The sequence below is a fragment of the Microtus pennsylvanicus genome, chromosome 11, assembly GCF_037038515.1.
Source record: "Microtus pennsylvanicus isolate mMicPen1 chromosome 11, mMicPen1.hap1, whole genome shotgun sequence".
Taxonomy (NCBI): domain Eukaryota; kingdom Metazoa; phylum Chordata; class Mammalia; order Rodentia; family Cricetidae; genus Microtus; species Microtus pennsylvanicus.
The window spans coordinates 99998272-100021656 of record NC_134589.1 but is presented as its reverse complement, the minus strand read 5'-3'; the positions used below and the strand labels follow the sequence as shown (position 1 = coordinate 100021656).

Sequence of the window (23385 nt, the reverse complement as noted above, 5' to 3'; positions counted from 1 at the left end):
GGAAGTCAGATTCCTTGGGATGAGCTACAGATTTTTGTAAGCTTCATGTGGGTTCTTGGAATAGAACCTGAGTTCTGGAGGAACAGCCAGTGATCTTAACCACTGAGCCATCTCTCCAGCCCTCTATGGAGTGGTTTTTAAGTTAACATTTCATTTTTTATTTTCCTGAAATGATCTCACTCTAACACTGTTCACTAACTAGACCAGGCTTGTCTCAGTAGAGATCCTCCTGCCTCTTGATGGTGCTGGAATTAAAGGTATACACTACCGTGCTTGGAGGCATTTGACTTTTTTTAAATTTTTTTTATTGATATTTATTAAGCTCTTCATTTTTCTCTGCTCCCCTCCCTGCCTCTCCCCTCCCCTCTTCAACCCTTCCCCAAGGTCCCCATGCTCCCAATTTACTCAGGGGATCTTGTCTTTTTGTACTTTGTACTTCTCATGTAGATTATATCTATGTAAGTCTCTCTTAGTATCTGCATTGTTGTCTTAAGTTCTCTGGGATTGTGGTTTGTAGGCTGGTTTTCTTTGCCTTGTGTTTAAAAACCACCTATGAGTGAGTACATGTGATAATTGTCTTTTTGTGTCTGGGTTTCCTCACTCAAAATAATTTTCTAGCTCCATCCATTTTCATGCAAAATTCAAAATGTCATTTTTTTCTGCTGTGTAGTACTCCATTGTGTAAATGTACCATATTTTCCTTATCCATTCTTTGGTCAAGGAACATTTAGGTTGTTTCCAGGTTCTGGCTATGACAAACAAAGCTGCTATGAACATAGTTGAGCACATGTCCTTGTGGCACGATTGAGCATCCTTTGGATATATACCCAAAAGTGATATTATTGGGTCTTGAGGTAGGTTGTTTCCTAATTATCTGAGACATCGCCACATTGACATCCAAAGGGGTTGTACCAGCTTGCATTCCCACCAGCAATGCAGAAGTGTTCCTTTTTCCCCACAACCTCTCCAGCATAAGTTGTCATCAGTGTTTTTTATCTTGGCCATCATTACATGTGTAAGATAGAATCTCAGAGTTGTTTTGATTTGCATTTCTCTGATGGCTAAGGATGTTGAACATTTCCTTAAGTGTCTTTCAGCCATTTTAGATTCCTCTGTTGAGAGTTCTCTGTTTAGGTCTGTACTCCATTTTTTTTATTGGATTATGTATTCTTTTGGTGTCCAATTTCTTGAGTTCTTTGTATATTTTGAAGATCAGACCTCTGTCTGATGTGGGGTTAGTGAAGATCTTTTCCCATTCTGTAGGCTGTTGTTTTGTCTTGTTGACTGTGTCCTTTGCTTTACAGAAGCTTTTCAATTTTAGGAGGTTCCATTTATTAATTGTTTCTCTCAGTGTCTGTGCTGCTGGGGTTATATTTAGGAAGTGGTCTCCTATGCCAATGCATTCACATGTACTTCCCCCTTTCTCTTCTATAAGGTTCAGTGGCTTTATTTTGAGTCTTTGATCCATTTGGACTTGAGTTTTGTACATGGTGATAGATATGGGTCTATTTTCATTTTTATACATGTTGATATACAGTTATGCCACACCACTTGTTAAATATGCTTTCTTTTTTCCATTTGATATTTTTTGCTTTCTTGTCAAAACTCAGGTGTTGGAAGATGTGTGGATTGATATGCAGGTCTTCTGTTCGGTTCCATTGGTTATCTTGTCTGTTCTTCTGCCAATACCAGGCTGTTTTCAGTACTGTAGCTCCATAGTAGAGTTTGAAGTCCGGGATTGTGATGCCTTCAGAAGTTCTTTTATTGCCCAGGATTGTTTTGGCTATTCTGTTTTTTTTTCCTTTTCCATTTGAAGTTGAGTACCATTCTTTCGAGGTCTTTGAAGAATTTTGCTGGGATTTTGATGGGCATTGTGTTGAATCTGTAGATTGCTTTTGGTAAGATTGCCATTTTTACTATATTCTGCTTCTCCAAGAGCATGGGAGATCTTTCCACTTTCTGGTGTCTTCTTCAATTTCTTTCTTCAAAGATTTAAAGTTCTTGTCATACAAGTCTTCCACTTGTTTGGTAAGAGTTACTCCAAGATATTTTATGCTATTGGTGGCTATTGTGAAGGGTGTTGACTCTCTGATTTCTTCCCCAGCCCTTTTATCATCTGTGTACAGGAGGGCTACTGATTTTTTGAGTTAATCTTGTATCCTGCTGCATTGCTGAAAGTGTTTATGAGTTGTAGAAGTTCCTTGGTAGAATTTTTGGGGTCACTTATGTAAATTATTATATCATCAGCCAACAGTGAGAGTTTGACCTCTTCTTTTCTGATTTGCATTCCTTTGATCTCCTTTTGGTGTCTTATTGCTCTAGCTAGAACCTCAAGAACTATATTGAATAGATATGGAGAGGGTGAACAACCTTGTCTTGTTTCTGATTTCAGTGGAATTGCTGGCAGTTTCTCTCCATTTATTTTGATGTTGGCTGTTGGCTTACTGTATATTGCCTTAATTATGTTTAGGAGTGTTCCTTGTATCCCTGCTCTCTCCAAGACCGTTATCATGAAGGGATGTTGTATTTTGTCAAAAGCTTTTTCGGCATCTAATGAGATGATTGTGTGGTTTTTATTTTTCAGCTTGTTTATATGGTAGATTACATTGGCAGATTTTTGTATGTTGAACCATCCCTGCATCTGTGGGATGAAGCCGACTTGATCATGGTGGATGATGGTTCTGATGTGTTCTTGGATTCAATTTGCCAGTATTTTGTTTAGTATTTTTGCATCAATGTTCATGAGTGAGATTGGTCTGTAATTCTCTTTCTTAGTAATGTCTTTCTGTGGTTTGGGTATCAGGGTAATTGTAGCCTCAGAAAAAGAGTTTGGCAATGTTCCTTCTGTTTCCCTTGTGTGGAATAATTTGAGGAATATTGGTATTAGTTCTTCTTTGAAAGTCTTGTAGAATTCTGAGCTGAAACCATCTGGTCCTGGGTTTTTTTTTTTGGTTGGGAGACTTTTGATGACTGTTTCTATTTCTTCAGCAGTTATAGGTGTGTTCTATTTGTTTATCTGGTCTTGATTTAATTTTGGTAAGTGATATTTATCCAGAAAGTTGTCCATATCCTTTAAGTTTTCTAATTTTGAGAAGTACAAGTTTTCAAAATATGACTTGATGATTTTCTGTGTTTCCTCCGTGTCTGTTGTTATGTGCCCCTTTTCATTTCTGCTTTTGTTAATTTGGATATTCTCTCTTTGCCTTTTGGTTAGTTTTGATAAAGGTTTGTGTATTTTGTTGATTTTCTCGAAGAACCAGCTCTTTGTCTCATTGATTCTTTATATTGCTTTCTTTATATTTTGTCGATTTCAGCTCTCACTTTGATTAAGTGATTTCCTGCCAATTAGTTCTCTTAGGTGAGTTTGCTTTCTTTTGTTCTAAAGTTTTCAAATGTTCTGTTAATTCACTAATGTGGGATTTTTCCAGCCTTTTTATGTAGGCATTTAATGCTATGAACTTTTCTCTTAATACTGCTTTCATTGTGTCCCATAAATTTGGGTATGTTGTGTGGTCATTTTCATTGAATTTTATGAAGTCTTTCTCCCTTTATTTCTTCCTTGAACCATTGATGATTCAGGTGAACATTATTAAATTTCCATGTGTTTGTGGATTTTCTGGAATTAGTATTGCTGTTGACTTCTAGTTTTATACCATGGTGAGCATTCGACTTTTAATTAAAAGTTTTGGGTATTGGGGATAGAACCAAAAGCCTCAAACATGCTAGGCTAGTTCCACTTCCCCACCACATTTACACAAAGGTTTTAAGTATATGTATGTATATGTATGTATCTGTGGGTGTGTACATGTACCCTTGGAGGACATCGGATAACCTGGAGCTGGAATTAAAGGCAATTGGGAACCACACTCCTAACTACTGAGCCACATCCCCAGCCTCAACCAGGGCCTTTTTTATTTTGAAATAGGGAAATTGCCCAGGTTGGCCTTGAACTCTGTGTGTAGTCTTGGGACACATGGTACTCCTGTCTTTTTTGGAGTAGTTGGGATCACAGTTGTGTGCCACTAGGCCTGGCTTAGAAAATTACTTATGCACTATTCATAATATAAACCACTTTTTGGGAAAAATTAAGATACTTTACTCTGTAGTGTGTGAAGTTTTATTCTTTTGACCTTTTGGGGGCCCACCACCCAGCTCCCAAATAAGTCATAGAGGCTTATTCTTAGTTGTGAATGCCTGGTCTTAGCTTGGCTTGCTTTTTGCCTGCTTTTCTTAAATTATCCCATCTACCTTATACCTCTGGGCTTTTATCTTTCTAACTTCTATATATCTGACTTTCTTTATTACCCTGTGGCTGACTGCATAGGTGACCTCTGATGTCTTCGTCTCCTCTTGCTGTTTGCTCTTCCACTTGGATCTCCTATGTATACTCTCTCCCTGCCAGCCCCTCTTCTCCTTATTCCTGCCTCGCTATTGGCCATTCAACTCTTTATTAGGACCATCAGGTGTTTTAGACAGGCAAAGAATCACAGCTTCACAGTTAATCAAATGCAGCGTAAACAAAATTCCCCAACACTGTAGCCTAGGCTGGCCTCAGCATTTTTAGTGCTGGGATAAGTGTGAGCTAGACACCATGTCCAATTTTGTAATATTTTACTTATCTAAAATTCATACTTTTGCCGGGCAATGGTGGCGCATGCTTTTAATCCCAGCACTCGGGAGGCAGAGGCAGGCGGATCTCTGTGAGTTCGAGACCAGCCTGGTCTACAGAGCTAGTTCCAGGACAGGCTCCAAAGCCACAGAGAAACCCTGTCTCGAAAAAACCAAAAAAAAAAAATAAAATTCATACTTTTTAAATATTTATTTATTTATTACGTATACAATATTCTTTCTGCGTGTATGCCTGAAGGCCAGAAGAGGGCACCAGACCTCATTACAGATGGTTGTCAGCCACCATGTGGTTGCTGGGAATTGAACTCAGGACCTTTGGAAGAGCAGGCAATGCTCTTAACCGCTGAGCCATCTCTCCAGCCCCTAAAATTCGTACTTTTTATGCAGTGTATTTCTCAAATCTTCTGACCCCCTTTGCCTCCCAAGCCATAATCACGAACCTGCTTTTGTCTCTGAATTTGCCCATCAAACATGTTTCATAGAAATGCCACCATACTGGTGAATGCAATTATTTTATCATTTATCTGTACTTAGGGTTTCTCTTGCTGTGATGAACAACATGAACAAAAGGTGCTTGGGAGGACAGGATTTATTTTGTTTACACTTTCTCATCACAATCCATTATTGAAGGAAGTCAAGGTAGGAGCCTGGAAACAGGAGCTGAAGCAGAAGCCAAACAAGAATGGGGCTTATTGCTTCATGTCTCTTGGCTAGCTTGTTTTTTTTTTTCTTATAGAATCCAAGACCAGCTGCGCAGGGACAGCATTGTCTCTTTGTGGGTTTACCCTTATCAGTCTTTAATTATGAGAATGCCCCATAGGCATTCCAACAGCTGGATTTTTTTTTTTTAACTGAGACAGGGCTTCTCTGTGTAACAGTTCTAGCTGGTCCTGGAACTAGTGTTTGTAGACCAGGCTGGCCTCGAACTCACAGAGATCCACCTGCCTCTGCCTCCCGAGTGCTGGGATTAAAGGCTTGTGCCATCACCGCCTGGCTCCAACAGCTGGATCTTAAGGAGACATTTTTCAATTCAGAATCCCTTCTCAGATGACTCTAGGTTGTGTCAAGTTGACAAAAAACTTATCAGGATGGTAGTCCATCCCTTCTGTGGCCAAATAGTATTTTATTGTGCAAACTACATGTTAATAATGGACATGTGGGTTGTTTCCACTGCTCCCCTATCATGTCTGCACACATTACATGTGAACTTTTGTGCCTCTAGTTTCACTCCATCTCTCCGGGAGTAGTCTGAGTTGGCTGCAGTGAACCTGTCTGTCTGTCCTAGAGTAGTCTGAGGTGGCTGCAGTGAACCTGTCCGTCTGTCCTGGAGTAGTCTGAGGTGGCTGCAGTGAACCTCTCCATCTGTCCTGGAGTAGTCTGAGGTGGCTGCAGTGAACCTGTCCGTCTGTCCTGGAGTAGTTTGAGTGGCTGCAGTGAACCTGTCTGTCTGTCCTGGAGTAGTCTGAGTGGCTGCAGTGAACCTGTCCATCTGTCCTGGAGTAGTCTGAATGGCTGCAGTGAACCTCTCCATCTGTCCTGGAGTAGTCTGAGGTGGCTGCAGTGAACCTGTCCATCTGTCCTGGAGTAGTCTGAGTGGCTGCAGTGAACCTGTCCATCTGTCCTGGAGTAGTCTGAGGTGGCTGCAGTGAACCTGTCCATCTGTCCTGGAGTAGTCTGAGTGGCTGCAGTGAACCTGTCCGTCTGTCCTGGAGTAGTCTGAGTGGCTGCAGTGAACCTGTCCATCTGTCCTGGAGTAGTCTGAGTGGCTGCAGTGAACCTGTCCATCTGTCCTGGAGTAGTCTGAGTGGCTGCAGTGAACCTGTCCGTCTGTCCTGGAGTAGTCTGAGGTGGCTGCAGTGAACCTGTCCGTCTGTCCTGGAGTAGTCTGAGTGGCTGCAGTGAACCTCTCCATCTGTCCTGGAGTAGTCTGAGGTGGCTGCAGTGAACCTGTCCATCTGTCCTGGAGTAGTCTGAGGTGGCTGCAGTGAACCTCTCCATCTGTCCTGGAGTAGTCTGAGGTGGCTGCAGTGAACCTGTCTGTCTGTCCTGGAGTAGTCTGAGTGGCTGCAGTGAACCTGTCCGTCTGTCCTGGAGTAGTCTGAGTGGCTGCAGTGAACCTGTCTGTCTGTCCTGGAGTAGTCTGAGTGGCTGCAGTGAACCTCTCCATCTGTCCTGGAGTAGTCTGAGTGGCTGCAGTGAACCTGTCCGTCTGTCCTGGAGTAGTCTGAGTGGCTGCAGTGAACCTGTCCGTCTGTCCTGGAGTAGTCTGAGTGGCTGCAGTGAACCTGTCCGTCTGTCCTGGAGTAGTCTGAGTGGCTGCAGTGAACCTGTCCGTCTGTCCTGGAGTAGTCTGAGGTGGCTGCAGTGAACCTGTCCATCTGTCCTGGAGTAGTCTGAGTGGCTGCAGTGAACCTGTCCGTCTGTCCTGGAGTAGTCTGAGTGGCTGCAGTGAACCTGTCTGTCTGTCCTGGAGTAGTCTGAGGTGGCTGCAGTGAACCTGTCCGTCTGTCCTGGAGTAGTCTGAGGTGGCTGCAGGTTGAGGCCCTCCTACCTCAGGGACTTCCCTTTGGCCCAGTTGCTCCTACCCTGTGACTTAGGTACCCTGGGTTGCACAGCTACATTCTCAATCCTTTTTTCCCCCCAAGGCTGCTTGTCCTTTGGGAACCTATTATTGCATGACACCCTCACTGTTGAGACTGAGGTCCAAGGACTACAATCCATTGAGAAATGAAAAGGCAGTATTCCCCAAGAATTGGTACAGCTTACAGACATCCTTTTAGCTAGAGACTGGAGTCCAGACTTCTTGGGTTAGTTATAAGGCATGCATGCCAATCTGTAGGGTCATGATACAAAGTCTTTATGAGTTGGACATAGAGCCTGAGGCAGGAGAATGGCTGTCTCAGAAAAACAAACGAAGGGACTGGGAAGATGATTCAGTATATACGATACTTGTCACACAGTTATGTGTGGACTTGAGATTGAAGCTCCAATACCCCCATTAAAAAGGTGACTCCAATAATGGGGAGGCAGATCCCTGGAGTTTGCTGACCAGCACAGCTGAATTACTGAGCACTAAGGTCCCAAAGCTGATAGAGGCCATGGGTAGGATCACCTCAACATTGGGCTCTTAGCCACAGTTTAGTCTGTGTATGTGTGTTCACACTTGTGCACATGAGGGAGCCAGAGGTGCCCTCACCACTCTTTGCCCTTTGCCTTATTTTTTTTTTAAATTTATTTATTTATTTATTTATTTATTTATTTATTTATTTATTTATTTATTATGTATACAAAGCATTCCTTCCATGTATGCCTGCAGGCCAGAAGAGGGCACCAGACCCCATTACAGATGGTTGTGAGCCACCATATGGTTGCTGGGAATTGAACTCAGGACCTTTGGAAGAGCAGACAATGCTCTTAACCTCTGAGCCATCTCTCCAGCCCCTTTGCCTTATTTCTTTAAGGTAGGTTCTCACCTTGAACTTGTAGCTGGATTTTTTTTTTCCAGCTAATAGAAGCCAGGCAACTTCAGTGATTCTGTCTCCAGAGTACTGGGTTACAGGTGTTTGCAAGACCAGGCCTGGCTTAGTATGTGGGTGTGAAATCTGAACTTAGGTCCTGATGTTTGCACAGTACAGCACAGCAGTGCACTCTACTGAGCTGTCTGCAGGTCACAAGAGGGAACCTGATCGAATTACAGATGGTTGTGAGCCACAGATGGTTGCTGGGAATTGAACTCAAGACCTATGGAAGAGCAGCCAGTGCTCTTAACCTGAGCCATCTCTCCAGCCCCAAGCCCTCAGTTTTTTGTATACATCATATGGCCATAATATTTTTCTCTTTTAGTCAAGACAAGGTTTCATATTATAGTCCAGGTCTTAATCAAACTCTAGGCAATTCTCCTGATGCAGCCTTCAAGTGCTGGACTTTCAGATATGAGCCATTATACCCAACTTCTCTCAAATTGTTTTTTGCTTGTACATCATTACTGCTACCACGGAGCACAGTGGATTGCTAGGTCCCTCAGTTGAAGCCGGTCTTGGGTTAGAATTTTTCACTAACTTGCTGACCTTGGCCAAGTGAGTTTTCTAAGCCTGTCATTCCACCTGTAAACGAGTGTGGACCAGTAGGGTCAAGGTAAGGTCAAGAGAGGCAGTACCCGGACACATTGTAGTTACCGGAAAGTGTGATAGCTAAGGAAAGCTCTAGTGCGTGACAAGCACCCAGCAACTCTCCTTGTCTTGCTCCCGGAATTGTTTGTCAACTGCTGTGAGCCAATTAACTGCTTGCTCAGGCTTTTGTAAACCCGCTTATGGTAATGTAACAGGGAGTAAAAAGGACAGCTCTTCACTAGCTGAGGGGAGTGAAGCAGTTTCTCATTCAGGTGCACGTTACGGAAAAACACGGTAATTGTGGTCTCCACTTTCCAAAAACCGTTCCTCTACCCCCTCTTGCGCCGCAGGGCGGCACGCCTCCGATTCGGCGTTGAGGCCGTCGCCCTGCTAGCAGCAAATAATAAGCTCATTTAATTATAATTTGGGCGAGTCTGTCATCTTTCCCCAGTGGATTCAAGCTCTGGAACGTAACTAAAACGGACTCATCACTTTTTATGAGTCGCTTCATCCAATCCTGATAGCGGAAGCGCCGTTATTACAGCGCAAGCCGGCCCCCGTCTCTTTCCTGAGTCCTCTCCACGCCCACCCCCTTTCTGAAAAGCAGAGACAGTGAACTGCATCTATGCTCTGCAGGGTCTGCAGGTCATAGCATTAGGGATGGTCTCGACCCCGAAATCTCGGAAGAGAAGCGCAGCAACAGTACACGAAAAGACTGACCAACCGAAGACCCGCTAGGACTCAACACCAATTGGCTTCTGGGAACGAGGCTGCAGCGCCTGCGCAGTCGCCGGATGAGGGTGGGGTCGAGTTTGAATGACTGCTAGACTGCGCTGTCCGTACAAGTGGGGCGGGGTCTGCAAAAGGATGACGCGACCGCGAGTGCTGCGAGCAGCCGCGCAGACTCTGTAAGCCCGGGGGCGTGGCCCAAGGGGCGTGGCTTTCGGGGGCGGGGGAGCGTGCGTTCGCGCAGACTCTGAGACGGTGGGCGGGGCGTCCCGAAGTGTCGCTGACGTGGAGGGTCCGGGTTAGCGGGCGCCGCCGCCTGCGAGGTCCGGGAGCGACGTGCGGGGCCGGCTCTCCGGGCCCGAGGCGACTGCAGCGGCAGTATAAAGCCGGCGACGGGGAGCATGTAATGTCGGAATGCAGAGTCTGCGGCGGCGGCGGCGGGAGCAGCAGCAGCGACGACACCGAGGACGAGGGTGGCGGCGGCGGCCGCAAGGGCTCCGGCTCCGTCAGCCCGCCTGGGGCGGCGGCCTCTTCGGAAGGCCGGCTCCGCCGCGGATTGCGCGGCATCTCGCTCATGGCGCGCCGGCGGCCGGAGCTGCTGTGCGGGGCCGTGGCGCTTGGCTGCGCCCTGCTCTTCGCCCTCAAGTTCACCTGCAGGTGAGGCTGCCGGGTCTCTGGCTTCATGGCCGGAGCTCTGCCAGCCCGGCAGCGCGGGGTCAGCTCGGGGTCTCCGGGTCGGAGGTCATAGGTCTCCCGCGGGGAAGTCTGACTGGTCTGCGGCGACAGGCTTGACTCCCTGTGGGCCGCAGTCTCCCGCTGTCCCTGTTCTGCATGGGGGCTTTTCAGGGTGCTGCCCCTTATCAGTTTTGTACCGAGGGCGTTTGGCCGTGTTCCTGAACTGCTTCTCACCTGTTGGGGTCTGTCGGGGTGCACATGTCAATTCTTGCCGAGGCTATACTGTTTCCTCGTCAGTTCCATTTCCCTTAATGAATGCTTGCTGTGTAATGAGTTGCAAGCCACTTAGGAGTCTTAGTCGCTTTGGGGAATCCAGGCACGCATTTAACGTAATGACAATCAATTCTCACTTTCTACTCAGTACTTGTTAATGCGGAAGACAAAAATCCCTGTTCCCTTGAGTATTTTCATTGAGGTGATATACAGTAAACAAGCACTTCAGAGACCTTAGTAAGTGCTGTGCAGGAAATAGAAGGATGAGGGTAGAAAGGGCAGAGAGGCTTTCGTAAGAAAGTGGCATTCGAAGCTTGTACGAAGGAAAGGAAGGGACCAGTGCTGGAAGAGACTTTCTGTTACCGTACAGTTAAGTGCAGAGATCTGGAATCTGCACAGAGTTGGTATTTTCGGAAACTTGGGAGAAGCCCTAGTAGGCTGGAGTTAAGTGTAGGAAGAATGGACGCTAATGTTCCTCTTCTATGTTCCCATAGAACAGAATACATAAATAAAGAGTTTATATTTCAATTATACTTCTCGACAACAATTTCAGTTTATAAAATCTGTTGTCACTTAACATATCCTCTTGACCCTTCTGTCCAGTGGGTGTCTTATCTGGGCCCATATTGAGTGTAATGAACACAAGATGAGGTCCCTGTGGTCAAGGGTCAAAGGATTGAGGTTTTAGTGGAAAGAGACTAATTTTTCAGTGTTTGCCGTGGGCCAGGTGCTGTGCTACTGCGGGACTAAAGGTATGCGTCACCATGCCTGGCCTGGAGTTCGATTTTTTTGTTTTGAGATGTTATTTTTATTGTCTTTAGAAGGAAATACAGAAAGTATTTTACAAAGTGGAATATTGCAAGTTGGCACTAGGATTCAAATTAGGAAAACAGTCCTTCTCCCACTTCAAGGAGTTGATTCACTTCAGTTTGTCCAGCTGTGAAAACAGTGCTCAGTGTTTGATCTGACACAGCATATGACTTTAATGATCTTTAATGAGGACAGACTTAAGGAAGAATAGGATCTTTTTTTTAAATTTAATTTTATTTGTCGTCCAGGTCTGAAATAAATGACTGTCTTCTTCAGCTGAGTTTAGAGTGGATGGTATATAAAAAAGTAGATTTGGAGTTGAACCACAATGAATTGTGCATTTCTGAGCGTCTTATCTTTGCCCATATCTATTTATAGGCATTCAGTCTCCATGCATCCATTCTGCTTGCTTTCCTTGTATCCTGACTTTAAGGGAGAGATGTGTATGTGTGTAAAATAAAACTGCATGCTTGTATATATGCCTTTTGGAAGGGAGGCTAAGGTATAAGTTTCATATAAGATTGAGTTTGTAAGGTGGCAATAAGGCTTAGTGGCAAAGCACTTACTGCACAAGCCTAATAAGTGAGTTTGACCCTGGGACTCATAGAGGAAGGAGAGAACAGTTTTGAGAAGTTGTCTTCTGACTTCCTTGGGAATCCCTACACATGCACACAGACACAGTAAAGTTCATCTTCTTTGTAAACAGGCCTTTATTGTTCACAACCAACTCTTGATTTTTGTATCTGCTTTGAAAGATTAATATCTTAGGAAATCTCTTATTTAAATATAAGTTTTGAAAAAATGTAAAGCAAATTTTGAGAGAGACACGAAAACTAGAGGGACTGTGATAGAGCAGAGGGCCATGTTTCTCTTTCCTGTTTGTTTGGTTTGTGTTTTATCTGGATTTTAACTTTACTCTACACCTGTGAAAAATAATAAGTTGATGTCACATATTTCCTTCAGATTGCATTATTTTATGCTAAATACAGTTTTTTCTTTTGTTTTTGAGACTGGATCCCATTTAGTTCAGGATGATTTCTTTCTTTCTTTTTTTTTTTTTATAGATAAGGCCAGCCAATCTTACCTCTCATTCCCTTTTATTCATTTATTTATTATGTATACAGTGTTCTGCCTGCATACAGGCATCAGATCTCACTACAGATGGTTGTGAGCCACCATGTGGTTGCTGGGAATTGGACTCAGGACCTCTGGAAGAGCAGCCAGTGCTCTTAACCTCTGAGCCATCTCTCCAGCACGTTCAGGATGATTTCAAACTACTTTTACCTCTTAAATGCTGGGGTTTCAGATGTCTATAATCATGCCTGGCTTTAAAAAAAAATCTACATTATGTGTATGTGTATATGTATATGTGTGCATCTGTGTGGGTTTGTGTACATGAGAGCAAGTGCTCACAGAGCTCAGCGGCATTGGATACCCTGGAACTTGAGTTACAGGTGTCTCTGAGCCACCCAATATGAGGATATGGGTGCTGGGAAGCGAACTTGGATCCTTTGCAAGAACAGTGCCCATTCTTAACTGGAGAGCTCTTAACAAGCCCTGGCTTTGTATTTGAGTCAGGGTCTTGCTTTAACCCAGGCTGACCTGAACCTAACTGTTCTGCTTATCCCATCTGAATGCTGGGATGATAAGTGTGCTGCCATGCCCAGTTCATCACTTGATGAGTCATGCATTTGAATGGTAAGAACATCCACCAGTGAACAGTCTTTCGGATCGCTTCAGAATGTGCCACTTTTCTTCACAGGACCCTGTTCACCTCTGTATGGCTATCTACCTGCTTGTCATTCAGGCCGTAGCTTGAGAGGTACTTGATTACCACCTTGTCAGAGTCTGTGGTGTCCACATCTCCATACTGAGTTCTCCCACAGCAGTGTTCATTTTGTGTAGCTTTTATTACTAATTGTTTATATGCCTGTTTCTTTGCCATCTTCTTCCTCTAGGAAGGAAGTACCTTGGCAGCAGCCTTTGCTTGTGTTGGAAGGACAAGAGCAGTTGCTCAGGCAGATTTTTGAATAGTTGTGCAAGGATTGTACTTCTCATATTAGGGAAGTATCCTCCACAGGCAGAAAGCTCTGCAGAGGCCACAGTGAGGAAATGTTTCAATAAGTAAGTTTGAAGTCTTTTTTTTGGCATTCCATTATGGCCTCTGATATCTAGCTTTTTTTTTTTTACTTGGCATAATTATTTTGAGATTCAGTCAGGTTATGTATTAGGTTTTGTTTGCTCTTTCAAAAACAGATTTATTTATATTTTATGTGTATGAGTGTTTTCCTGCATGTATATAAGTGCACTGTGTGTGTGCATGGTATCTGTAGAGGCCAGAAGAAAACATTGAATCCCCTGAGACTGAGTTACATACAGATGGTTGTAAGCCAGCATGTGTGTCCTTTGCAAGAGCAGCCAGTGCTTTTCACCATGGAGCCTTCTCTCCGGTTCCTTCTTGTATTTTTTAAGTTACTACTACCTCAACATTATTTATTTATGTGGGAGAATGCATGACTGTCAGAGAACGTGCCAGAAGTTGGTTCTGTCCTACCATGTGAATTTCAAATTTTGAACCCAGGCCCTTAGCCTGGGTGACAGGTACCTTTACCTGCTAACCCATCTTGTTGGCTTTTGTTTTTGTTTCTCAGTTTTTAGTAATATTTAATTGTAAGAATATTTACCTGATGAATCACTTCAGCCCTTCTTTTTTTTTTCAAGACAGGGTTTCTTTGTGGATCTTTAGACCTTTGGCTGTCTTGGAACTCACTCTGTAGACCAGGCTGGCCTTGAGCTCACAGAGATCCGCCTACCTCTGCCTTGAGTGCTGGAATTAAAGGTGTGTGCCACCACATCTGACCGAATCATACCAACCTTTATGCTTACTACTGACATTCATTTATTTGGTTTTTGAAATTAGGTATCCTTATGTAGTCCAGCCTGGCACTTGTTCCTGCCTGTGCTTTCTGATATATTTTAAAAAAATATCTCTTTTAGGACTTTATTTTGTACTGGCAATCACTTTTTAGTTGAGTGACTTAATCTATTTTTAATTAATTGTGATTATTGATATGGTTGATTTTTCCTTGCTTCCTGTTTTCATTTGTGCCTTCTGTGTTGTTGTTGTTATTCCTTCTTTAGTCTTTTACTTTGTTTTGGGTTACTGTATTGTTTTAGAGCACTGTGCTCAGGGTTTTATGCTCTAGCATTGTACCCATGTGCCTGGTGGGAGAGTTGTGACCCTTCTGATTGGGAAGCTTCCTAGGTAAGGCTCTTGCTTTGTTCTTCATTCTTCGTCTTTCCTACCATTGGGTTATTATTTGTATGTGGAAGTCTATGTTAGTGTTTCTTTTCCCTGAATGCTTAGATATGTTTAGGCCAACTTCACTTAATAAATGATGTTTTCTAAAAGTGGACTCAACAGTAAGTGTCTGCTATAGGAACTGACTAGTGATGTTCTATTTGTTCTTTATACAACCAAATACCACTGCCTGCAGGAAGTAACCCAAAGGGTACTCACAGGAAGTAACCCAAAGAGTACTCAAATGAGTGAAATCTGGCAGACGGATGTGTTCCATTTTGTAGAATTTGGAAAACTAAAATATGTCCTCCACATCATTGATCCCTATTCAGGTTTTCAATGGGCAACTGCTTTGAGTTCTGCAAAGACTGATTCGCTAATCACACATATACTAAAAGTTTTGGCCATCATGGGTATACCGCACAAATACAGATAGCTCCAGCCTGTCTCTATGGATTCCTCACTTTTGAGCATTAGAGCAGGTAGCAGCAACGCTTGGAGATAAGTGACTTTTGTGGAAAGTCACGCTGCAAAGAGGCTGAACTTGGGGTTATGGGTAATGAGACCATAGATCATTCTTCTCTTAGCCCACACCTGCACGACAATACCCAACATCTGCACTGTCCCAGCCAGGTGTTTCCTTAGTGTAATGTATTGCTTTTTGTTTCAGAGCAGTGACTTTCAAACTTATTTTCTTACTCAAAAGAGGCCTTTAAGGGGAAAAAAAAAAGGCCGGGTGGTGGTGGTGTACTTAGAAGGCAGAGACAGGCAGATCTCTTGAGTCTGAGGCCAGCCAGGTCTAGAGAGTGAGTTCCAGGACAGCCAGGGCTGCATAGGGATACCTTGTCTTGGAACACGCTCCCAAAACAAAACAAAACAAGTCTTTGTCCTTCCACACAAAGCTATAATGGAAGACAAAAATAAGCTGACAAATCTTGTTTGTGTTTACTCTTTTTTAGTCGAGCAAAAGATGTGATAATACCAGCCAAGCCGCCTGTCAGCTTTTTCTCCTCGAGGTCCCCAGTCCTTGACCTCTTCCAGGGGCAGCTGGACTATGCAGAGCATGTTCGCCGGGATTCTGAAGTAGTTCTGCTGTTCTTCTATGCTCCATGGTGTGGCCAGTCCATCGCTGCCAGGGCAGAAATTGAACAGGCAGCCAGCCGGCTTTCAGATGAGGTAATGCATACCTTCTACCCAAGCAGCAAGTGACTGTCAAGTCTGTGTATCAGAGAGTATGGCCCCTCAGAGAAATTGTGCCAGACTGGCAGTGATGTCCAGGTGAACTCCAGGAGACCTTGTCAGGTAAAAAGCCTATGAAGACGCAGGAAGGGTCCTGTCATGATGGTCAGAGTGGCAAGAATGGGAATCAGTTCTTTGGCTTCAGAAGGAGTTGTATGCTCACCCACTATACCAGTCTGCATATTATAGCACACACTGAGACGGTAGAGTAGAGCCCAGGAGTCCTAGTAGAGCTCTCTGATGACTAGCTTATGTGGCTTGTTATCTCTTTTATGTTGTAAGTGGTTTAAGGTCACGGTGCAAATTTGGAGGTTAGAGGACAACTTGCAGGAGTCAATTCTCTCTTCCCTTGTAGCCAACTACTTAAATATTTATACAGGAAAATTTTATGTGTAATAAGACTAACAGTTGCTAGATGTGGTGGCACATACCTTTAATCCCAGCACTTGGGAGGGAGAGGCAGGCAGATAGATCCTTGAGTTCCAAGACAGCAAGGACTACTCAGAAAAATCATCTTGAAAAACAAAAACAAACACACAAACAAAAAAGACTAAAGGTACGTTTCACCAAGTTTGATGACTTGAGTTCAACTTCTGCCTTTCTGTGGTTTCTAGAAATTAAACACAAGTCACCAAGTTTTGTGGCAAGTGCCTTTATTTGCTGATCCATCTCACTGGTCCCTTGATTAATTAAAAAAAATGTACACACACATATATAAAATTTTATGTTTATGAGTGTTTTGTCTGCATGTGTATGGAGGTCAGAAGATGGAGTCATATCTCCTATAACTAGAGTTAGAGATGGATGGCTGTGAGCTACCAGGCGGGTGTTGGGAGCTGAATCCCCATCCTCTGAAAGGGCAGCAAGCGCTTCTAACTGCTGAGCCAGTTGTCAGCCCTACTTAGTTTTTGAGATGGTGTTTTGAGTGGTGAAGGCTGGCCTTGAATTTCTGATACTTGTGCCTCATTCTCCCAAGTGCTAAGATTAGAGGTGTGTGCCACTGCACACAGACTGAAAATGATATTTTATGATGCCCCTTCTGCCTGTGAGGCAGCTCATATTTGACAAAGCTTCCCTATTCATAGAATTTTAAAGTAATTTAGTGTACTAATTGTAACAGAGGTAGTGGGAAAATGGAAAAGTAACTTCTAGCTAAATCTTAGGTATTTTAGTTGTGGCTACATGGGCAAAGCATTATGCTTTATGTAGTCACTGTGACTGAGACAGTTACAGAAGTAGACCTGTGGTGAGAAGTGATGAGCTGGTGACTCCGATCCCACATTGACGTGATGACTGACTGTCCACAATAGGAGGCAGCCCCTGAAGTTCTGAACTAGATAGAGAGCTTTCTGCCTCAGTTTCATTCCTGAGACCTTCCATGAACATAACAGCCATCTTCACATGCAAGATGGGCTTAGACTCTGGGTTTGAAATGTAACAAACCAGACATTCCAGTATCAGTGCTAGGCAGGCATTTGAAAATACTGTAAGCTAACAGGTTGACTCTGGCACACATAGAGCAGTTGTGAATATTGCAGGACATCTCTCAGGAGGTTTGCCTAACTACTGTAGCAAGCAAAAAGCCCCGTAGTAGAAAAGCATGATTTGAGCTAACTTGGGTGGGTGAGCCACTGCGTTGCAAAATTCATTCAGAACTCTCAGTTGTTATTCCTAGAAACAAGAAATATTACAGATAGTGCCTAGGTGCCCTGTCTAGTAGTTCCATGAAGCCTTTAAAAAAAATTTTTTTCTTTCTTTTTTTTTTTTTGAGACAGATTTTTCCAGTAGCTATATATCTAGTCCTGGAACTCGCTTTGTAGACCAGGCTGGCCTCGAACTCACAGAGATCTGCTTGCCTCTACCTCCCGATTGCTGGGATTAAAGGTGTGTGCCACCACCGCCTGACTTAAAACTATTTTATACCTTAAAGTATACCATGTACATTTCTTACACTGTTCATATTTAGAGGTAGCGACAGGAGCATCTGGATAAAAATATCAATTTTTCAGAGAGGAAGCAGGAATTCTAAGGGAGCCCGGGGCAAGAATGCAGTTTATAAGCATGAAAGAAAGCACCACTTTCCCCATCACTCCCCAGCTCTCTGAATCGGAGAGCAGGGGTCTGTCTCCCTGTAGGAAGCAAAGGGGAAATCTGTTGAGTTTCATGTTAAAGTGGTGTTGTTTGTGGTTGGTTTAAGCAGTGTGTCCCGAATCATGAAATAGTAACAGCACCATTCTTGTGTGCCAGGTACCATGCTCATCTTTACAACAGGTTTTTTTTTTTTTTTTAACTCGTGCTTTTCTTAAACAGGGCCTCTGGCTTTCAAGGGCTTAGCAGTCTGTTAAGCTCCCACAGTGACACAGTGACCAGATGTGTTCTTTTCAGTTCCTCCTAAATTGAGAGCTTGTGGTTCTGTGTGCACAGTAGGGAAAAGACAGTGAGTTTATTTTTAGAAACAAGCAAAAATCATTTGAGCCATATTGCTTAGTCAAATTAGCAGATGGTAGATTGTGCCCTATTTTTAAGTGAAGAAAATGAGACGCCAGCCACAGGTAATAAATGTTGCTTTTTGTCCCTTAGAAATGGACTAATGGGCCAGAGAGGTGAGTCAGTGGTTAAGGGAACTAACTGGCTGATCTTCCAGAGGACCCTAGTTTGGTTCCCAGGGCTCATATCAGTTCTGTAAGTCACAATTGCCTGTACTGGCCTTCAGAGGGGCGTGCACACACATACACAAAACATACACTTACACAGACATAAATACATACATAAAAACTAAAAATTTAAAAAAAAGAAATGGGCCCTAAAAACACTGAAGTGTCTTACTAAGTCCCTACTTAGAAGTCCCTACTAAGTTGAGCACTTGGGCTGAATTTGTAGGCAGAAATAAGCAAAGTATTTTTGTTTTATGTGTATGCAGTGTTTTCCCTGTGAGTACCCTGTGTTCATAGAAGCCATAGGGCATTGGATCTCCTGGAACTGCTTGCAGATCTTGTGAGCTGCCATGTGAGTGCTAGGAACCAAACCTGGGTCCTCTGGAAGAGCAGTTAACTGCTGAGTCATTTCTCCAGGCCTAATTCTGCTTTTTGGCTTTTCAAGATATGGTTTCTCTGTAACCGTGCCTATCTTGGAACTCATTCTGTAGATCAGGCTGGCCTTGAACTCAGAGATCCGCCTGCCTCTGCCTCTCAAGTGCTGGGATTAAAGGCGTGTGCCACCACCGCCCTGCTCAACATCTACTTTTAAATGTATATTTAATCCATGTTTTTACTGTTTAGTACTAACCTTCTAGAACATGGCCCAAATGTTATCTTTATTACCCTTTAAAATAGTCATTGGCCTGGGCCTGAAGAGGTTGCTTAGTGGGTAAAGAAAGGCACCAAGCCTAAGGACTTGAGTTTAATCCCCAGGGCCTATGCGACGGGAGAACAGGTTATCCTCTGACTCCTCTGTCCTCTACAAGTATGCCTGTGTGCGTGTGTATCTCCACTCAAGGTCTTTCAAATGTTAGGCTAATGCCCTAACACTGAACAACATCCCTAGCTCCCACCTAAGATATTTCCTTCAGCTAGGCATGGTATGGACATGTATGTCTATATACCACATGCCTTATGCCCTAGGAGAGAGCACTGGGGTGGAGGTACTGGAGTTACAGATAGTTGTAAGCCACCATGTGGGTGCTGGGAATCAAATCCATGTACTCTGGAAGAGCAGCTACTACCCTTATGAGTCATCTCTCCAGCCCCCATTTCTCGTATTTGACATAAGATCTCATTCTGTAGACCAAGTTAGCCCATATGTAACTCATGACAATTCACCTGAGTCAGTTCCCTCACCCCCACCCCTCATTCCTATGCCCCAGTGTTGGTATTATAGTTATGAGCTACCACTTAGGCCTATGTTTTATTTTATTGGTAAATGTCACCTTAGAAAGCTTGAAACAGTCGGGCCTTGGTGGCGCATACCTTTAATGCTTGTAGTCAGGAGGCAGAGGCACACAGGTCTTTGTGAGTTCAAGACCAACCTGGTTTACAGAGCTAGTTCCAGGACAGCCAGAGCTACCCTGTCTTGAAACTGCACACCCTCCTCCAAAAAAAAAAAAAAACCAAACCAAAAACAAAAAAACCTGAAACAGAGCCTTGCGGTATATACCTTTTATTCCAGCACTAGGGAGGCAGTTTTAGGCCAGCCTGGTCTACAAAGCAAGTTCAGGACAAACAGAACAGTATACAGAGAAACCCTGTCTTGAAAAACTAAAAGCAAAACAAAAGTTTGAAACAGGGTTGGCTTGTTTTTTGTTTAATATTTTCTGTTCTGTTTCTACAGTTGTAAGGCTTGGTAACTGTTGAGTTGCTATTCATAGTCATATGAAACCTTTGCCTTTGCAGGTGTTGTTTGTTGCAATTAATTGTTGGTGGAACCAGGGAAAATGCAGAAAACAGAAGCATTTCTTTTACTTTCCTGTAATACATCTGTATCATCGAAGGTAAGGTATTGACTGAGTTTTCTGTCTTGCCCTGTTCCCACAGTCGTTTAGTCCCAAATAAACACACAGAGGTCTACATTAAATATAAACTGATTGGCCTATTAGCCCAGGCTTCTTATTAACTCTTATAACTTAGCCCATAATTCTTGTCTATGTTAGCCATGTGGCTTGGTACCTTTTTTGGCAAGGGAATCACACCTTGCCTCCACTCTAGACTGAGCTTTCCTCTCCCAGAATTCTCGTTGCCCCGACTCTACTTCCTGCCTGGCTACTGGCCAATCAGCGTTTTATTAAAATATGATTGACAGGGTAGAAACCATTGTCCCACAGTAGTAAGGACTTGCAATGGTATTTTCAGCCCCACTTATACTTATCAGTTTATCAGTGCACTTTGGTTAATTTTATGTATCTGTCTGTCTATCTATCTATCTATCTATCTATCTATCTATCTATCTATCTATCATTAGATAGTCAATGTAGAAAATTGAGAAAATACAGATAGGCAAAAATAAATTTTAAAAAATGTAAAGGGATTTGATAATTGTGTCAGCCATGAGCAAGCAGTGTGTTTTGATTGTCTTTTTCTGTGAATATGTATGTCAGCCCTCTAGTTGTAATGTTCTTTCCTAAATTGTTCTTTCACACTTTTGTGAGCATCAGTGTATGTTATAGCAATGTTTTTAAAAGTATGAATTATTCCATTGTATGGCTGTCCATTTTAGCTATCCAAAAGTGTTATGCAGTGTGGAAGTACACCCTGTCCCTCATTCTGTTAACCTGGGAGTGTAGCATGCTCAAGATAATAGCTTTCGCCATGTATGTGGTGGCGCATGCCTATAATCTAAGCTACTTGGGAGGCTGAGCAGGATGATTTTTTGAGACCAACTTGGACAATTTGAACCCTATTTCAATCAGCCATCTAAATAGCTGGGAATATTAATTCAGTAGTAAAGTGATTTTCTAACATAGGTGACCTGGGTTTAGTCCCTAGTACTGCAGCAAAAGGGGAGGGAATGTTGTACCAATTCTTTCAGTTAGAAAGAGAATTACTAGTACTCCATAATTTTATGTCTGCAACTCAGAAGTGACAGAGGGTAGAAACTCTAAAGAAAGTTTCAGCATTTTTTGATCTCCAGTTACGTTAATTTTGCTAAAAATGACAAATTACCTATGGTTTTTAGAATTTATTTATTTATTTTGTTTTTTGAGGCAAGGTTTCTCCGTGTAACAGCACAGGCTGTCCTAGAACTCACTTTGTAGGCCAGGCTGGCCTCAAACTCACAGAGATCTGCTTGCCTCTGCCCACTGTGTGCTAGGATTAAAGGTGTGTGTCACTGCCGCCTGGTGGTTTTTATTTTAAGCTATCTCTTGTTGTTTTTTAATCTTTATCTTTAGTTATGTATGTATGTGTGTGTGCCCTTCTATTGGTATGAGTGTATGTAAGTGCAGGTGTTCACCTAGAACAGTAGAGGGTGTCGATTCTCTGGATCTGCAGTTTTAGACAGTTATAAATTGCCAAACATGGGTACTGGAAACCAAACTCTGATCCTTTGCAAAAGCAGTTACATCTTAGCTGCAGAACCATCTCTTTAGGCCTAAGACTGACCTACTTACCTACCTACCTACCTGTCCGTCCATCCCATCGATCCATTGTGTGTGTGTGTTTGTGTGTGTGTGCATTTGAGTCTTTGTGTATGTACCATGTGCATACAGGAGCTCAAGGTAGTCAAAAGGAAAGCATCAGATTCCCTGGAACTACAGGACATTCTGGACCACCATGTTGGTGCTGGGAATAAAATCTAGCGAGGGAAGACTAGACAGTGCTCTTAACCATGATCCATCTCTCCAACCCATTTATTTATTTATTCATTTATTCATTAATTTATTTGTGGGGTGTAACAGGATCTCAATGTGCAGCCCTGACTTGTCTTAGAACTCACCATGTAGACCAGGGTTGCCTGGAACTCAGAGATCTACCTGCGTCTACCTCCCTAGTACTGGGGCTAAATAAAGGTGTTCGCCACCATGATTTGCTTTGTCGGATAAGGGGTCTCATGCTGTAGTATAGGCTGGCCTTATAGTCACTGTATAACCCAGTAACCCTGCTTCAGCTTCTCCTAAGTGCTCATGTAATAGATATATGTCACACATTTGGCTTTAAGCTGTTTGCTTTTACCATATATATGTTAATGTTTGGTTTTGCAGACATACTCAGACCCTAATATGGAAGTTAAGTGATGTTTGAAAAAATCTGAGTTTGGGCTATTTATTTAGAGGCAGGGTCCCATTATGCAGCCCTGGCTGTTCTGGAAATTAACTATGTAGACCAAGCTGGCCTTGAATTTAAAGACTGTCCTGCTTCTGCCTCCTTAGTGCTGGGATTTAAGGCATGCGCCACCACACCTAGTTATAAATTTAAATTTTTGAGACGGTCTCAATCTGTATCCCAGGCTAGCCTCGAATTGATGATCTTCTAATTTTAGCCTCCTAGGGCAGAAGATGGAATTTAGGTTTCATTCTCTGTGATTGGCTTAAAGTCTGAAAGGACAAGTGGGAATTGACTAGTGAGAGCTTTATTTTTAGGGTTTCCCTCCCTTCCACATGTCCCTCCTGGTCTTAGTAGGTCTCACAGCAATCATCAGCAAACTGGTCTCTATCCCATTCCATCCCAGTTCCACTGCTTTAACATAAACTGTTGTCACACAGGGTTTTATTGGAACAATTGATGTTATTTAGTCAAGACTACCTTTTCTGTCCTCAAATTTTCCATTGTATATCAAATGATTGTGGTTTAATGTTCACCTAAGGAACAAGCTATCTTCTCTTGGTAGCCATTTAAATTGCTTTGGATTTCTCCACTCTGCTTCTTGTCCAGTGGTTTCTTCCTCTTAAACATAAGGGACACTCCCAGTGACCATCTCAGGCCTGCTTCTTTCCTTGTAGAGGTCAGTAGAAACCATTGTGCTGCAGGGGATGGTACACTTGTTCTACTTAGGTCCCTCTGTCACTCTTTGGCTTTGGAAAAAGGACACAGATGCCCAGTGGGGTGGTTAAAAAACTTGGAGGGTGCCCGAGGTAGATATAACTTGATGTGACATTAAAATGAGCAGTCCCTTGAATTAGGATGGTCATTT

The 23385-nt window shown here is 43.2% G+C and overlaps 1 protein-coding gene across 4 annotated transcripts in view; it reads left to right on the top strand.

Moving 5' to 3' along the window:
- The first annotated feature begins 9752 nt into the window (after positions 1–9752).
- Txndc11 (thioredoxin domain containing 11) overlaps positions 9753–23385 on the top strand; it is an 80153-nt gene continuing 66520 nt past the window's right edge. For 3 of the 4 annotated variants that reach the window (XM_075942041.1, XM_075942040.1, XM_075942038.1), the window contains exons 1-3: positions 9753–10124; positions 15486–15702; positions 20154–20251. In XM_075942041.1, coding sequence (XP_075798156.1) covers positions 9874–10124; positions 15486–15702; positions 20154–20251 — 566 coding nt within the window. In that variant the 5' untranslated portion in view covers positions 9753–9873. Of the gene's footprint in view, positions 10125–15485; positions 15703–20153; positions 20252–23385 lie in introns of those variants that run through there. The other variant, XM_075942042.1, reaches the window with a different exon arrangement.